The sequence below is a fragment of the Ambystoma mexicanum genome, chromosome 2p, assembly GCF_040938575.1.
Source record: "Ambystoma mexicanum isolate Mex_15411 chromosome 2p, UKY_AmexF1_1, whole genome shotgun sequence".
NCBI lineage: Eukaryota > Metazoa > Chordata > Amphibia > Caudata > Ambystomatidae > Ambystoma > Ambystoma mexicanum.
In genome coordinates, this window is record NC_090923.1 from 1,213,329,167 (window position 1) to 1,213,347,983 (window position 18,817).

An 18,817-nucleotide genomic window follows, 5' to 3' on the forward strand; every position below is an offset into this window, starting at 1 on the left:
AGGGCCATGGATTGTGACACACACCCACTGAAGCAATCATCTAAATCTGTCACTCAACCTAATGTTATGGGTTTAACTTAGGGGGCAAGCAGTGAGCACCGCAATTCACGGTCAACTTAACCATTATACTACAATACATTTCCAGCATGAGCAAGTCCGGAAGGCATATGCCCTTGTGTAAAATCTAATGGGGCTATGAGATAAAGGCAAACCTCACCATTTGGTTCAGGGAAGCTCCCAGATCCCTAATCCCACTCCACAGCCTCTGCTGGGTCTTCTGTCGACTTGACCCCACCAGGCAGATATAGTTTTACAGTTTCTGGCTTTACCAGGGCAGTTTTGATGGCTATATGTTCTCTGTTGTACCGAACTCGGTCTTTCTCCCTCGCTGCCTTCAGCAATGTCTCCTTTGCACTTAATTTTGTAAATACCATCATCAAGGTTTGTCTGGGTTGATTGGTAATAGGTTTGCCAACCCTGAAGGCATAGTCCAGGTCCCCTGTGCTCAGAGCAGCTTGACCATATATCCCAGTCAGCACCTATGTAACCACTTCTTCCAGTGGCTGATCCTCAGTAGTGCTCTCAGGGAGGCCTACCAAGCTGAGGTTTTGCAATCTGGCCTTTAAGCCCTTCAACTACAGGTGTTTAGATTTCACATCAGCCAGCTCTTTCCCTAGGTCATTATAGGCCCTGTAGCTGCCAGCTATTTGTTACTAGCCCAGCATTCTACCTGGCATACTCTTCCTCCAGATTAGATACTTTAATGTTTAGATCTGCCAAAGAAGACCTTATCTCATCTATATGGTGATATTTTTGCGGGGATATTAGCACATGGAACCCCTGGGGTATCACTATTTATTATCCCCACCACAAATATCGACGTATATATGGTCATCTGGAAAGGCCATAGGCGATATTTTTGGGGGGGATGATTCGGGTTTTTTTGGGAGCAGGGGTTTGGGGATGTCCCCCGCTCCTCTAAAAATAATGCAGGGGTTGTCCCCCGCAGGTTCCATCCTTAATATTGCCACAAAAATATGGTGATATTTTTGTATGGTGATATTTTTGCAGGGATATTAACACATGGAACCCATCCTGGGCCACCTTCAGTAGTAGGGAGTACATGTCTTTGGGACTAGCTGCCTCCTCCATGTCAGCCTTTGTTTTTTTGGGAGCAGGGTTCGCTGGGGTATCAATCCTCTTTTTGGTGTTCATGGAAGTCCAAATATCTTTAAAATAATAAAGACCAGGGGAGACGGGAGCTCCAAGTTCAAGATGCTGCCTGCTCAGCCAACATTCCCGAATCCCCGGGGCACACTTTCAACCTCGTGATGACTTCACACTTCTTCTGAAGGATAGATTTCGGAAAAAGGGGGTAATCCTTTCCTGCAGGCTGAATGGAATGGCATGTCTTTGCAATCCAGTTTGGCTTCTCCAAATTGTGTGGCCACCGAAGAGCTTAACCCGTTGCTGCATTTTCCTCTGTTCACAAGCTCCTGTTTCACCCCGAAAGGCATACCTTTACACCCAGTGCTTCCACCTTCCCTTCCCCCAAAACTGCCTTGAAGATATGGGGCCTCATTACGACTTTGGCGGTAACTAGCAGGGTGCTACTCGCGGGTTGCTGCTGAACTCGTAACACTGTTCCACTGCCTGATATCTGCCACTGGCACATTACAAGTCCTGTCGGCCTGGGATGTCAGGCGGCGGAAAGTGTAAGTCCACATTCCCGTGGAGTCTCGTAGGACTCCACAGGAATGGGGACACAGAACACCGCTCATTGCAGTGACGTCGCCACTTTCAGGGCCTTGCTCACAAATATTCGTAATCAGGATTTTATTTTGCCATGTTGTGCTGCCTTGTAGGGCTACAAGGCGGTTGGTGGACTACTAGGTTGGAGCACCAGGCTTGCATCTACTGGTTGTGCTCTACAGGGTCTGTGCGGCCTGTGGTCCCTTAAAGGAATTGTTCTTAACGTTAACACCTTGGGTAGGGGAGTAGTGGGGTGGTAAGCAGTTTCTGAAGTGGGGACTGTTGATCATTTCCTGTGACGTTGGCTGGCAGGCATCAACGTGGAGTTTGTTCTACAGTATCCATGGAGACTGGTTTCGGGGGTGGCAAGCCAGCGGTGCACTTACCGTACAGTGGCAGAGATGTTTTTGCGTGCTCCTGTTTTCTTGCAACGTCCAAGGTCCCAAAGTGGCCATTGTGGTGGATTGTATAACATTTTGTATATTATTAATTGCAATTTTGCTACCACAAAGCACTCAATTTGAACCACGCTACGTTGCGGCAGCATTGCAATGTATTCCACCTGGCCTGAATGGCCCCATGCATGCGAGTTTTTGTTCCTGGATTTCCACAGAGAAAACAATGCAGGGTAAATGTCTAAAGTGTAACCCACCGGAAACGGAAGTGGAGCTCTTTGGGGACTATCCATAACTCTAGCCCTAGGATCTCTGGCTGGAATCAATGAGCCTGTGTCCAGTCCCCTTGACCTTTGTCGGAGACATTTGCTTCCTGATTCACTTATCATTCTTTCTGATCCCAGCTCCTGTAGAGTTACCCCCCTTTCCCCCTCCCACGCCCCCGCTCCTCTTGTTCCTACACAGCGTCTCGTTTTGTCGAGCCACGCTTTCATCTTCCTAGGGTTATGAAGGCTCCAATTGGTTGGAAATAAAGCAGCCTGTTCTCTCATGCCAGTATGCAATTGGTTTGGACAGACAAAACACCATATCTTCGCTGCGGTCTCTAGAACAGTGATATTCAAACGTGTTCATGCTCTAGACGTGTAGACCTCTGCTCTAGAATAGATAAAAAAGAGCACAATTTTGAGCTCTCTGGTTTTCAGGATGATCATTCCATGTGCAACAACTCTTTCCCACCCCACCCGTCGCCTCTGCTCAGCTTCAGATTATGACACCAGGCCCCATCCAACCCTTTAGCAGCTGCCGGGGGCTTCCCTTTGCACTGCTCCACTTTCCCCCCCAGCCCAATAGGTGGATCGCCAAACAACTGATTGCGGTGTGTGGCATTTCTGTAGCCGGCACTACAGCGCTATTCTCTTCCATTGATACAGGGCTAGGCTTTGAGGGCTCGAGAGCCCTATTGGCCCGTTGGTCTCATGCTTTAGATAACCTGAACTACATCATGTCAAGTACATTTCTATTCAATCTTCTGCCACAGCTCATGGAGAAATAAGGGTTTCACTTTGGGCCGGGAGGATAGCTCTGGGGCAACGCGCTCTCCTTGGTAGCAATACGATGCAGGGCAACACAGGTTCGATACCCAGCTCCGCGCTCTGGGTATTAAGCGGGTTATAAATAACCAATTACAATTACAAGATAGGAAGGAGTCCTTGGTTGTGACAAGTCCTGGGACTTTGAGGTGGTTAGTGCAAAATAGCACACAAATGACGCTCTGGTACTGCCGGCCTTTATAGTGGCCATGCTGATAGGGCCGAGGGTAGACTGCAGACTCCTACAAGGTGCCCCATTTCACGGTAGTTTATTGCCGTTTGACCCTTGCAACTCCATCTCTCTGTTCTGGGTGAAATACCTTCCTGGTTCACTGGCACAGCCGGAAAGCTAGAGTAGGAATCCGCTGTCCCGTTCTCACCCCTATAGGAAAGCTTAGAGCATCATCGAGAGACTACATTGGCCTGTGTGGCTCAGTTTGGGCGTTACTTCATTTAAAAAACTCTGCCAATGCCAACGAAATTGTTTCTAGTGTTGAAATGCCACACAGGGCTGCAACATCTGTGTTAAGCAAATTATGTGTGTGTGCTTGTTTTCTTATATAGCAGCCAGCACTGTCCAGAGGTGCTTTCAATATGCTGATTGGCCATGTTAATATAATTGTATGTACTCGTGTATTATAACATTTACTGCCCTGCCTTAATACACAACATCCTGTTGCTGTCTCGGAGTGTAACTTTTCCCTAATTGCATGGCTTTGCATCACTGATTGCCTGATGTAAAGAGGGTCACTCGCAGCCCTTTGCTCTGATTCGAGAAAGTATAGCATTTCCATTGCTTATGCATTTATTTTTCCCTGTATGTAACTGATGCACAGGGCACTGTTCTTGTGCGGTTCTGAAAGGTGCGCAGTTTCCCCTCGTTCATGGGATCCAACAATTAATGCGAGGTCTGGTTCTAAGTTGCTTGGGTGGCCATCTTGCTTGCTTGGTCCTGGGAGGGTGTTTGGTCCTCTTTTCCAAATAGTTGGCAAGGATTTTTGGTTCCTCCTAGTTGCGTGGTACTCGAAGCAGCGTTTGGTTGTCTCTTGTATGGGATCCAAGAAGGGGTTGTTTGCAGTGTGCAGGCGGCGTGTTGGGCATGTCCCTTGCTCGTGTGATTGGGGTGGGAGTGTATTCCTCCCTTCCTCACATTTTATATTGGTCATGCATTAATGATCTGACTGGGTGAATTTGGCTGCCTCCAGCTTGATTTTCGAAGGGATGTGTGTAGAACGTGGCTCCTCGCGGGGAGTGTGTGGGGGCAGTGGCGTCACTAGAAAGTAATATTAGGGGGCAAACCAGGGGGCACACACACAATAAGGTGGGTGCAGGGTCTGTGTCAAATCAACTTCCGGGGCACTAGTGGTCCAGGGATGAACATCGGTTTCTAAACTGTCAATCAGCCCCACACCTCTAGTACACTAGGAGGGATCTGAAAAGATTGGAAACACAAGTCAATTATGAACGTTTGTCAAATTTTTGGTAACTTGGACGGAACGGCAGGCTTATCTTCGCAAGGTCGTGGATTGTTGGTTAGTTGCAACACAGCGAAAATACAATTATTACCCAATGATAAAAGGGAATGTCCAGTCAAGGTTGTATAACTATCTATTTTATTCTTACAACAGACAGTTCTAGCACATTACAAAATACAACCCACCCTGTAAAGGAATGCAGAGGACATACAGTTTCAAAGAAGGAAAATTAATGCACTCTGGATACTGACAAGGAGAGTAGTCAGTAATATCACAATAGTTCAAGGATACTTGGTTTCATTACAAAGGGAGCAATGGGTTGTAAAATGTCACTAGGGGCCTTCAGAGAACGATGAGGGGGTAGAACTACAATGTACCTTGTGCTGTACAAGTTCTTGGTGCTCGACAGCGTCAAGTCAGTTTCAGGGCACTTTGCAGCTTCTGCGACAGAGTTCAAGATGGGAGACCGCTGTGAGTATTGGGTGGCAGGCAGTTCGGCGAGCGAGGCTGGATGTACGGCTGAAGGCTGGCCTACACGATGGCTAAGGGTCAGGAATCATTCTCTCAGTGCTGGTCGGTGGTTCTGAAGCACTGGTCAAGGCGTCTCAGACGGCGTTACAGACTGCAGCGTAACAGTCAGTGGTGCAGTTGGTTGTAGCACAGGGGGCTCGACTGGCTGGAAAATGTCCTTTAAGGTGGACGTCGGTAGATGCTTGTCGATGCGTTTCTTCACTGGGCTTGTCCTTTGCGGCGGACGGCCCAAAGCTGTCCAGAGTGTTGCAGGCAGCTGCCCTGTCCTTCGTTTGGTTCAGAGACTTTCTGGCACTTCCCACCTAGGAAGCTTTCTGCAGAGCCATATTAGGGCACTCTGTGTGCTGGCTGGGTACCGGTCCTGGAGCTGCTGGAAGGTCTTCTGGATTTAGTATCCATCTGTTCCCCGGGAGAGATTTATGGGAGGGATCTTGCCTCCCTCTTAGAGGTCCTGGCCTTCCTTCACTGGCAAAAGATGTAAGGCAGACTACCTTCAGCCAGGGTCCAGTGCGTAATTTGTCTGGCTACTCCTTGTGAAGTCTTCAGATGATCTGCCCTAGAGACGGGTTCAGCCCTCTTTTTAAAGCCAAATGGGCCACCATGATCGGTGTAGGCTAAGCCTACCTTAATGAACCAATCCTGGGTCCCGACTCAACCGTCTCCAGTATGCATGAGGTCTTAACCAGAGTGCTTTGCAACAGAAAAGGTAAAGGAGTGAGAACATGTAATACTAAGTCCAACCTGTCTTCCTGTCTTTTGTGGATCTAAGGGTCCCTCTGGTTAATTGAGCTCTGTGGTTCCAGATTAAAGCAGAAAGTCTCCCCTTGAAGCTGCGGTACGGCCATACTTTCTTACTTCTGCAAACCACATTCTCATACCTTTTGAATGGGGTCCCCCTGTGGGGATGACTACTGTAAACAGCTGTCCCCAACATGGTATTTTACTGCCCTTGATACTGAGAGGCGGGATCTTGCTTCAGGTTGTCAGATACATATCAAAGGTTGTTGGGGTTACCTGTCTCCTTTGTTAACCTCTGCAGCCAGGCCCCATATGGGCCTGTTTGAAGTATACTATATTAGTATGTAAATTATGTTAATCACTGCCACCATTCTACAGGGCTCAACAAAAGGACTGGGCAGACCCATAGAGCCTTTGGTAGTTAATTAGGCTGGCCATGGCTGGAGGAAGGTTTTGCCCTCCCCTTCTGAGAGGACATGGACTACCCTTGGCTGTCATACCCCAACTAAATGCGTGCCTTTAGGCTGTGTCCACCTAGAGTACACAGGTCTATGTGTATGTCATGCGGTGAGCATAGGAAAATGTTCAGATTAGCTCCTCACATTTTACAGGGGTTGATCTACCATCCTTCAATTTCTTTTGAAATTTCAAACAACCTGGGGAAATTCCTCACAGGGGCACAACAAATAAGGGTTAATAGGCCACCAGGTTTAAGTATGCCTATACTTTACTAAGCTGGTTGAGACAAAAATGTGACATTAAGAATGTTCAGAGTAGGTCTAAGACACTCAAAGTTTTGTATCAAGTTACTAAACATTCTAAAAAGCTAACTGATTAACAGTTGCAAAAATGCCCTATGCGCTCAGGAAGAGACTGCATTGTTTTAACTCGAGCAGACTTCACTTCCAGCAAATAATAATGTGGTGTTTGAGGTGGTATTTAGCAGAAGAGACATTGCTTCCAGCTTAGTTTGAAATAATAGCCAGTCAAAGAGTCAGTTTAACAGAAGATATATCCCTCCTACCTCAGTTTCAAATCATTGTTTTTTTTGTTGTTGTTGCGATTATATCGCGCACCAAGACAGACTTCACTGTATTCGGGCGCAGATGAATGGGAGAATCCTCCACAGTGAGATAATAAACAAATAATGTACACGTGATATCCCTACACTAAGCGGGCCTAATTAAACAGATGGGTTTTTAGAGCCGCCTTAAACTGGACCAGCGACTGGCAAGCGCTAATCTCCAGTGGGAGATCGTTCCAGAGCTTGGGGCGGAACACTCCAAATCTCCTGTCTTCTCTGGAAATGCATTTAGAGCGTGGAACACTGAGCTGCAGTTTGTCACCTGAACGGAGTGCTTTGACGGGACGATAGTCAAGGGCAGTCCATTTAACAGATGAGGTATCACGTACAAGGGGAAAGGAGGCAACTGCTGCCTTGGTTCTTTAGCAGTGGCTGCTGGAATCTCACTTTGCCCCCATATAATTGTTTACAATTTCATTTTCTAGCTGTACATCCCAGTGGCGACTGGTGAATTCTTTAGTTGGAGGGGTGTAAATATTTCCCCAAGATATGCCGGAGCTACCGTGCGCAGCGAGGGAGCCTGAACCAATCGAGGGGCTGGGGGTGGGGGGGGGGGTTTAACCTCCATAGAATATTTTATTAAATAATTAAAATAATGGCTAAAAATTGGTGCATTTTACAGCACACTTTTATTGAAAAATTGGGTAAAAAGCCAAACAGTTTGCAATTGGTTGTCGGGTAGCTCATGAAAAAATCCAGTAGATGCTAGCCACCAACAGTGCACAGAAGCAGTTCCCCAACACATTTTCATAATGCATTTGCCCACAAGATATGCCAGTATACAAACATGTTCATATTGCGTGTTCCCATACTGGCTGCACCAATATATTCCAGAATTGCCATATAAGAACATACTCATGTTTGCTTTGCGCGTAATGCCAGTTATTATGCTGTAAGAAAACATGTATACGCTTGTTCTGCCAATATATGGCAGTATCCGCACGTGAGAACATACCCATGTTGGCTTTACCATTAAAAATGCTATGCCACAATATGAAAACATGTCCAAACTGGCTGCATCAAAATGCCAGTCTAGCCATGTACTAAAACTAATCATGCTTCCTTTATAAAAGATGCCCAATACAAAATATCATGCCACAGTAAAACATGGCTGCACCACAATGGCAGTTTAGCTACATAACACTTACCATGCTTGCTTTATCAAAGATGCCCAAAAAATGGCATACCACAAAAAATAAATGGCTAAACAGACTGCTCCAAAATGCCAGCCTAGTCATGTAATAACTCTGATCAAACTTACTTCATCATAGATGGTCATTAAAAAAATCCTATGCCTGACCCCCAGTCTCCCAGTGCCTTGCATGCACGCAATGTGATAAAGTGTGCATGCAAGGTGCTCAGGGGCACAAGGGGGCAGGCATGGTATTTTTACTAGCCATTTTTCATAGATGGCCATTTAAAAAAATACCATAGTGGCCTCCGGACCCCCAGCATCTCAAACGTAGAAGCTTATTTTGGCCGGTGGGGACAGGGGCTGTACAACAACCCCCACCTGCCAAAATCAGCTCTACAGCCCAGCACACACAAACATACCCACACATTCACACTTTATTCACACGCAGCATGCCCTCGCTCATTCACATGTGCACCCGTCATCATAAACTCACTCATTACACACAACACAAGATACACATACACATATTTAAATTAACCTACCTTCTGCCCTGGTCCTGACGTTTCCTCCCTGTGCTCCCAGCCCAGGCACTCAGGAGCTGGCGCGCTGATGACGAAGTGCCTTAATATGTATGTGGGGGAGGCGCAGGAATGCTACCTTGCACATACAAACTTGCAGCTCCCCATGAAGCATCCCGAATGGGCCATGCAAGGTTGGTGAAAGAAACCACCCACGGCGTTGCATGGAGCATTGGACATGTGCTGCTGGTGAACACAACTGTCAACGAAAAACGCGTTTCCCATTGACAGGGGAATTTCTGCCCCTGTCGTGAAAATCAAAAGTGGGTGCCCCTAAACCCACAGTTTAATGTCCTAATAACTGTTGTCGGTGCAAAAAAAGCATGTATTTGTGATTAAGAAGTTTGACAGGCATATAACATCGTTAGCCATGTATCCTGTGATAAAACACAAAGGAATGGGCACAGAAAATGGCAGGGTATTTGTGTGGTACTCTGACAAAAAAAAGAAACACATTTTAAAGAAAACTAGTGAATGGAAGTTTAAGAAGCATGTTTCAGTTTGGAATTTGTTTTTTTCTATGGAAGTGTAAGCGGCACATTTGGAAAATGCAGGAAGCCTTTTTTTTATCAGTGATGACCTCCACCCCAGTGATATTCATGGACCATTCATTCCTGTGGTGTCCCTTTCAGGCTAGAAGAAAGAGCACAGCCTGCAGATGCCGTGAATGATGGCTGGGCAAAGGAGCACTATTAAGGCCACTGAAAATAGTTATTTGGAAGAGGGCCGGCCAGCAATTAGGCAGGCAAAGCAACAAATGGGGCGGGGTGCAATTAGCCCCCCCTTTCCGCCCCCTCTATGGACGCGTATGGTGGGGGGGGGGGGGTGTCCCCCTTGTGATTGTGGCCTGCATCGCAGAGTTGGGAAAAGAGGGAATGTTTCATTGCTTCGTGCTTGGTGCCAGTGCTTGTGTTTGTTCCCTCTGCAGGTGCCTCCCAAGGTGTACTTGCACCCTCCCGTGCAGGCGTAGTCCAATAAGTTGCATTTGTGTTTTCCGCCCTTTGCTGAAGTGGTTCAGGGTTGAGTTTGATACCTATTTCTGGTGAGTTCTAGGCGGGTATGCTTAGTGCCCCCTGCTTTAGTGACCTGAGGAATGAACCAGGGCTGATGTCCATCGTTCTTTACCAGCTGTGCTGGATTTTTGCTTGGTCTTTACCCTTGTCCCTAGTCTGCTGGTGCTCAGTGCTCTCCTGCTTATTTTTTTCAGCCCATCGTAATCACTGACAATTTCTGCGGACTGCTCTTGAACCAGCCCCTTGGCGGCCTGAAGGTGATCGAGGGGGTGCCACTCTTTGAGGAGAAGTCGGAGGGCATGGCCAGTGTGGCAGCGTACAACTATAATGAGCACTCTGTGGTCTTCATTGGCACCCGTGCTGGCACACTGAAAAAGGTAAGGCGGCAGCATTCCATCATTGCTACCCCTGCTCCAGATAAGATTTTGAAGTGGGAGTATTGTACTCCATTTTTTAATACTGGGAGTAAAATGACTTTTAGGGAGTAAGAGTAAGTCCCGTTCCTATTGAGAGTATTTTCTAAGCAAGTAAAATGTTGCAACAGAATATCTCTTTGCACCTAGTCATTAATGCACATTAAAAGATACATGTTCACCGCTTCGCATCAGGCTGCAATAATATTGTTTTGTTCCTGAAGCACTACGTGAACTACTATTCCAAAAATACCCATAGAGCTCTGTGGGTGAAAGCAGAGAGTACCGGCACTTAATGTCTGTTGCCTATTCTTCTGTTGGGGGTATTGTTACTCCATATTTTTATTTTTTGGCCGTATGTGCCTATTTTTAGGGGGTACAAGTGGCGGTTACTCCCCGTATCTGTAGGGCTGATTGCTACAATCGATTGGTGCAGGGTTTGAAGCTCTATTTAGTTCTTTTCTATTGCTGTGTTGACTTGAATTTTCATCAAAAGCATATGTTGGGAATGAGGCGGGTGCTCTGCCCCCTCATCTCTCGCCTCCCTTTATTGGTTTTGAATTTTGCAACTCTTGACTATCCTGCTGTTATGATTTCCGCAACAAATATCCGTGAGATAAAATGATGTACAATGGCTCTCGATGGCGGGTTATTTACATAGTAATTGGTTTACACTGAAAATCTTTTTGTGCTACCTCCAAAGTTTACCCATTTATAGTCATGTAAGTGGTCTTGTATAGTACCCTTCTGCCACTTTTGGTGGCCTTACTATAGGGGGACCATAGTGGGACAGGGGGAGTCGCAAAAGTGAAACCTGTGCTGTTGATGGGTGCAGGTCAGAAGCGGTACGCCGTGGTTTTGCGCAGTGCGCTACTTTCGGTGGCTTCACTAGAAGGGTACCATAGTGGGACAGGGGGAGTGGAAAATGCGAAACCTGTGCTGTTGATGTGTGCAGGTCAGAAGCGGTAGGCCATGGTTTCGCGTGGCGCTTTGGGCGCAGGTCCATTTTAGGCAAGCCCTGCTGGTCGCGGCCAAGAGGGCATGCCTAAAAGCGGTCTTGCGCCCAAAGTGCCTTGCGGAAACGAACGGTGCCCAAAGCTCTGCGCCAGAATGTCCGGCTTCGGGATGAAAGTTACCAGTTCCTGTGGGTTGATCTGCTTTCTAGTGGAGTGTGTTATCCAAACGGAAGAGACGAGATCTGATAGGTTTTGGTCTGGTGAGCCACTTATGAGGGGGATATGGCTTTATAGGCAGAACTCTTGTGTTTTCTAGCGCTTTTAGAGTCAGAAAGCAAATTGAAAACAGAGAGGTGGGCAAGCAGTCCTTACCCCTAGCCCTTTTCAGCCCTCACCTCTGCAATGTTACTGTCTTTATTGGGTCGTGAGTACAATGGAAATAGTATTTTTTAGATTTGGTAGGCACTGGAGCTGATGGGTGATCTATGTAGACACACGCACACACATACCACACACATGAATGCAAAGCTCCATCAAGTGACAGGAAGCTGACCTATACTGGCTCCATACAAAACCCTCATATAAACAGAAGCCGCCTTGCGATGCCACCCTAACCTGGCCAAGAAATGCTAGTTTATGCCCACATCACTGCATTGGGCACTAGGCTTGCCGTCCGGTATACACACGTCCCTGGTTATGCATCGGACGTGGTGCCTTGCTGGTTCAATGCTTTGCATAAGCAGCCGGTGCTATGCCCTCGAAGTAAGGCCGCACGTGCCATCTTTGCATCTGTCGCCGCTGATCTTGCACCTTCGCCCAGGGTTTTTGTTCGTGCTTTGCCGCGGTGCCGTGCTTTTTTCAGCTGCAATGTTTTCTCTCACTTTGTATCAGCAGGGGTTGATTAAGATTCTCAAAACGGATTAGCGTTGGCTTTTCTCCCCTGCTTTTTTTCTTTTACACTGTGGCAGCTTTTTCAATTCATTTCGAGACAAAACTGATTAAAATTGATTAGCTCTCGGGTGAGAAATGTGTTGAGAATTGCTGTGCTGAGCGTGGTAATTCAAGACCTGGCCCAGTCAAGCATTTTGTGTAAGACTAAAAGGATGAAACACTCAGCTCCTGTCTACCTCCCCCCCCCTCCCCCCGTGGCCCCTACACTGCAGCCCCCCACCCCGCCTGTCGAACACTTCCTATAACCAGGGAAAGAAGGGCCTTGCTCGGGCTGCACACGGACACATTTAGGAGGTGACCCAAGCACTCGGTATTCCCTGGCGGCACTCAATGCTGGGCGGTGTCTGGGGTTGCCTCAAGGCGCTCTACTCGGGGCTTCAGCGTGCACAGCTAGGGTGATGGCTCACTGCAGAGTTCTCGGGTTCCTTTTTCTTGGGGGGGCTCCCATCTTGAGGGCTGGCTCCGGGTTCGTCTCGTTGGATGCTCCTCTTCTCCTGTATCTGGTGTATGGAGAGGATCCAGTTTCGCTCTTGGTTTGATTTTTCTTTTAGTATAAATCCTGCAAAAAATACTATCAGAATGCAGAAAGAACGTGGCATGATTAGCAACTCACACTGGACATGGGGTACCCGTCTCTTTTGTGGTACAGTTTTTTCAGGTTTGCCCTCCTCTAATAACTTCCCTCTGGTGCCTTCTTCTCCAGAGATGTCACCTTCTTGTACTCCCCTCCTGGGGGGGGGGGGTCACCTCCATATACGCCCCTCCTGGGTTGTGACCGCCTTGTAATCCGCTCCTGGGCTGTCGCCTCGCTGTACTCCCCTCCTGGGCATGTCCCCTCCCTGTACTCCCCTCCTGGGCATGTCCCCTCCCTGTACTCCCCTCCTGGGCATGTCCCCTCCCTGTACTCCCCTCCTGGGCATGTCCCCTCCCTGTACTCCCCTCCTGGGCATGTCCCCTCCCTGTACTCCCCTCCTGGGCATGACCCCTCCCTGTACTCCCCTCCTGGGCATGTCCCCTCCCGGGCATGTTCCCTCCCGGGCATGTCACCTCCCTTTACTCCCCTCCTGGGCATGTCCCCTCCTTGTACTCACCTCCTGGTGTCGCCTCCCTGTATCAGGAGGATAGCTCAGGGGCAAGTGTTCGACTTGGAAGCAAGACGACCTGGAGCAACAGATTCGATCCCCGGGTCCGCGCTTAGAAACCTCTGGGTATTAAGCGTGTTATAAATAACCTATCATATCATGTACTCCCCTCCTGGGCATGTCCCCTCCTTGTACTCCCCTCCTGGGCATGTCCCCTCCTTGTACTCCCCTCCTGGGCATGTCCCCTCCTTGTACTCCCCTCCTGGGCATGTCCCCTCCTTGTACTCCCCTCCTGGGCATGTCCCCTCCTTGTACTCCCCTCCTGGGCATGTCCCCTCCTTGTACTCATCTCCTGGGGTGTCCCCTCCTTGTACTCATCTCCTGGGGTGTCGCCTCCCGTGTACTCCTCTCGTGGGGTGTCGCCTCCCGTGTACTCCTCTCGTGGGGTGTCGCCTCCCGTGTACTCCTCTCGTGGGGTGTCGCCTCCCGTGTACTCCTCTCGTGGGGTGTCGCCTCCCGTGTACTCCTCTCGTGGGGTGTCGCCTCCCGTGTACTCCTCTCGTGGGGTGTCGCCTCCCGTGTACTCCTCTCGTGGGGTGTCGCCTCCCGTGTACTCCTCTCGTGGGGTGTCGCCTCCCGTGTACTCCTCTCGTGGGGTGTCGCCTCCCGTGTACTCCTCTCGTGGGGTGTCGCCTCCCGTGTACTCCTCTCGTGGGGTGTCGCCTCCCGTGTACTCCTCTCGTGGGGTGTCGCCTCCCGTGTACTCCTCTCGTGGGGTGTCGCCTCCCGTGTACTCCTCTCGTGGGGTGTCGCCTCCCGTGTACTCCTCTCGTGGGGTGTCGCCTCCCGTGTACTCCTCTCGTGGGGTGTCGCCTCCCGTGTACTCCTCTCGTGGGGTGTCGCCTCCCGTGTACTCCTCTCGTGGGGTTGTCTGCTCCCATGTGCGCTCCTCCTGGCATGTCTCCGTCTCTACTCCTCTCCTGGGTTGTCACCTCTGTACTCCATTCCTGGGGTGTCACCTCTGTTCTCCTCTTCTGGGGTGTCGCCTCCTCTGTATGCCTTTTTTGGGGTGTTGCCTCCTCTGTACGCCTCTTTTGTGGTGTTGCCTCCTCTGTACGCCTCTTTTGTGGTGTTGCCTCCTCTGAATGCCTCTCTTGGGGTGTCGCCTCCTCTGTACGCCTCTCCTTGGCTGAAATCTCATCTCTGTATACTGTTTTCCTGTGGTGCCATGCCTCCTTCTATGTACTCTCCTCCTAGGGTGTTACCTCCATGTTCTTCTGCTGGAGAGTCGCCTTCATGTACTCTTCTCCTATGATGGGGCCTCCCTATGCTTCTCTCCAGGGGTGTCGTCTCTGTATACTCCTGGGGCGCCAGGTCTCCTTCTGTGTTCTCCTCACCTGGGGCATGTCCTTCTGTGTATTCTTCCCGAGGGATCTTCCTTTGGGATACTCTTCTTCTCCAGGGTTGGCTCTTTCAGGCAACTCTTCTTCTGTGATCCATTTCTGATGTCCCTTCTGTAGTGAGGTCTTCTTCAAGCTTATTTTCTCTAGCAATTTCTCCTTTCGTCTGCCAGTGTGTTTCCTTCCGGGTATCATTCCTCACCTTTATGATATAGAGAAGTTCCTTTTGGATTATTTGGTACTTTTCTCTGGCACTGCCTATTTGGACCCTTTTCCTTCCGACCACTCTAATGCTGGTGCCCTTGAAGTTAGCCCACATTGGAACCCTGAGCAAATGTCACATATAGGTTCAGGCCATTATCCAATTGTTTGCTGAAAGCCCGTTTCTAAGTTGTTTCCAGACATCCTGCTGCTTGAGAGGCCCTTCAGTCTGGATACCTAGATGGAATTGTGAACATTAGCCTGCATCGCATCTAGATAGGATTGTACATGATAGCATGTGCCACACTTAGACAGAATTAGATGGGATTGTAAGTGCCACACTTAGACAGAATTTGTGAAGTCAGCATGTGCCACACTTAGCTGGCACCATGATTATTAGAACACGCCACACCTAGATGAAATTGGGGACATTAGCCTGCGTTGCATCTAGATGTGATTGTAAATGATAGCATGTGCCTCTAGATGGGATTGTGAATAATAGCATGCGCCACACTTGGATGGAATTGTGAACACTGGCCTGCGTCGAAACTAGATAGGATTGTGGATAGTGGCATGTGCCACACTTAGACAGAATTTGTGAACATTAGCCTGTGTCGCATCTACATAGGATTACGAATGTCAGCATGTCTCACACTTAGTCGAAATCATGATTGTTAGCATGTGCCACATCTAGATGGAATTGTGAACATTAACCATCACATCTAGATAGGATTATGAATGAATATCAGTAATGGCCACACTTAGATCGAATTGTGATTGATAGCAGGTCCCACACTTAGATGGAATCCTGTACATTGGCCTGAGTCGCATCTAGGTAGGACTATGAATAGTAGTAAGTACCACACTTAGATGACACTATCAATGTCAGCATGTGCCACACTTAGACAGAATTGTGAATACCAACATGTGCCTCGCTTAGATGGAATCATGGACATTAGCCTGCGACGCATATAGACAGGTTCCAAACAAGGTGGGCATGGGGCGAATTTGGACACAGTTGTGAATATTGGCAGGCATCATCTATGGAAGGGATTGTGAGTATCGGCTGGTGCTGAAGTTAGATGGACATGCAGTGATGTTTGCGCGCTACACTTCAAAAGAACGTGGAAATTCAGCACATCGCTTCTAGACAGTGATGCCATTAACCAATCCACTAACAATTTCACCCCTCTGCCTACACCTCTCAAATTCTAACCAAACACAACACTATACCACAACAAACCGCACAAGCTTCACTACACCGCAACAACAAAACAAACCGCACATAGACTCGCACAACAGCACACAACGTCTACGGACCAGAAAACACCCCACGCCCAGCAAACGGTGGTAACCGTGTTGAGGCTGTCAACGGCACATCACTGCTTTTGCACTTTTCCCACTTACTCCCACTCGCTCCCCCTTCCCTTTTCAGAGCCGCCAGAGCACCAGGGGACCACTCTGGTGGTGATAGTACGCGGTACAAATATCCTTTAACATTAACATTATGGCCACCAGTGATCACTGCTGGTTTACTCTTGCCCGTATGTTATGCTAAAGGTTCTTATTCCAATAGCGTGGTTTGCTGACGCTCTGGCGTATCTGTAAAGCAAGGGGCAGGAGGGTAAGTTAGTAGGACTGTTGCCACCTGCATGGTTTCCTGGCACTCTGGCATATCTGTAAAGCAAGGGGGAGGATGGTAAATTAGTAGGACTGTTGGCACCTGCATGGTTTCCTGGCACTCTGGCATATCTGTAAAGCAAGGGGGGGAGGAGGGTAAGTTAGTAGGACTGAGCGGGAGAAAAGAGCAAGGGAGCTGTGAGGGGCTGTTGGCAGCTTCAGTTCAGTTGACACCGGTCACTGAGCGTAGGTAAGTTTGTTGGTTGCCGCCATGTGCTGTGTGGTTTGTTTCGTTGTTGCAGTGTAGTGAATTTGTGCGGTTTGATGTGCTGTTTAGCTCAGAGCATGAGACCCATAGCCGGTTTCTTAACTCTATTACTCGTTGGCATGATTGACAATTTAATGTTGATTAAAGATCCGCCTGAGAGGCAGGCCAGGCAGCACTATCCTTTGAGGGGTGTCGGGGAGCTTTGGCAGGTTTTTGAATGGTGAAAACGCCCCATTTTTACTTGGCTGTGCTTTTTAGAATCTGATAGCAAGTTCGCAATTCGCTTTTCACTATCTCTTTCGTTTTGGGGCAAGCAGACTGCACCAGTTTGCTAAAAACCATCAATTTGCTTCCAAACAGCCACAATCCCCAGACAGCCAGTCATTAATGTAGTTAATGACCGGTTAATGACCACCCTCTGGCTTCACCTCGAGGCAGCGCGTGCGCCCGCTGCTCCCTGCCGCCGCCTTTCTAGCCAGTAGTTGGGGTGGAGGAAGGCGCGTTAGGGGGAGTCATTAACCTGCCATGCGCGCATGCAGACAACCTGGCAAGAAAATTACAGTTCGAGCGTCACCTTTGCTGACCGAGACAAATTGAAATTGTGGGTTACTTACCGGGGAATGTTGTACTGTCCTAATGAAGTGTGTGCCGTGCTTACGACGTTGCTCGGAACGGGGCTTTCATCCTCTGTCGAGCTGGGCAGAAATCGCATTACTCTGAAGGCTGCTCGCCGCCGCCGTCTGCCTCTCCTCATGCCAGGCCCAAGCCTTGCTCGCGCACTGTTTTCCAGTCGCCTGCGCCTCATGCCAGGTCACATGCCCTGCAATGCTGCTTCTGGGTGAAGCAGCCCCCCCACCCCTACTAGCGCCTATAGTCAGCAGATGGGTTGACTATATAGATCCTCAGACCTGTGCGGGAGAAGTCACGCCCAGCCGCAATCCTGGGACTCCAAATCTGTAGGACGTCTGTCATTGTGCCTGTGCCATGCCTTGCCCTCAGCAGGGAGACGTGGTGTTCTAAGAGAGGGCGCTAGCACTATCTAGGGCCAGTGGTCTGCAGCGCCATCAGGGAGAGTAGCCATTGGGTCTTAAAGGCAGAGTGCATCAGCCATTAGCTGACCAATGGGCATGCTCCCAACGCGGGCGGTATTGTCTGGTACAAGCCGGCGTTCTGAGCAGTCTGGGTGGCTAGCACGCCCTTCCCCCGCTCCCGCTCACCTTGGCACCTATGTAGTTCCTTTGCTGCGCGCTGCTGTCCCCTCAGTCCATTTTCGTGTTGATGGCGTGTCAGTCATCAACACTGAAAACAGACTGAGGCTTACAGCAGCACTGCATGGGGTGGGCTGGGTTGAGCAGGAAGGGTACGTTTCTTTTTTAAAAAAAATTGTTTTAAAAAACAAAAACATTAGCACCCGTGTAGAGTACTACACTAGCGCTAATGATGATATGCCGACCCGGTCGGTAACAGCCCCCCCTGCCCAAGTTAAGGGCCCTGGTGATATCACCTCGTTCTGTGACAGGGCTCGGGCATTCCCACGCGTGCAGGCTAAACGCATGAAGCACAAGCCACACCACCTCCCCAATCCTCTGGGATGAAAAAGGCAAAGGTGAACGTCAGAAATGCACAGGTACAAACATGAAGCACACGGGGCTCTGTTTTGCAAAGTCTCCCCACCAGCTCATGAGAGAAGGGTAGGGATTGACTTGTATGACGTGTCTATGGCTTCCAACAGTGGTAATAAGTGCCTCAGGACACACCACGCGGAGACATGTACAGTCACGCCGTCTCCTGTAAAACAACGCGAAAGACCGAGGGTGCATTGCCTCCCAACAAGACACCGCATAGCGGTCCAAATGCCAGCATGGGAATAAACTATATTGACACACTGAACAAAAAAAGCAAATAAACCCCCTGTAGTTAGTTGGGGCTCCTCCACTGCACCTGGTTGCTCGTAAACACGTGCGGGACAAATGTACTCCCTTCCTATGTAGAAATCCACTAGCCAGCACTGCTCCCAGAGAAGCCTCACTCCTAAGATTGTTTTTTTATTTATTTTTTTACTAATGATGGATTTAAATAAGCATGTCTGTAGGCCCGTCTATTGCTTGAAGTACCATTGCCAAGAGAATGTGCT

The 18,817-nt window shown here is 49.0% G+C and overlaps 1 protein-coding gene across 2 annotated transcripts in view; it reads left to right on the forward strand.

Annotated features, from left to right (window-relative positions):
• Positions 1-18,817, forward strand: part of PLXNA3 (plexin A3) — a 677,771-nt gene that overhangs the window by 160,289 nt on the left and 498,665 nt on the right. For both annotated transcript variants that reach the window (XM_069645473.1, XM_069645474.1), the window contains exon 3: positions 9,987-10,169. In XM_069645473.1, coding sequence (XP_069501574.1) covers positions 9,987-10,169 — 183 coding nt within the window. The remainder of the gene's footprint in view (positions 1-9,986; positions 10,170-18,817) is intronic.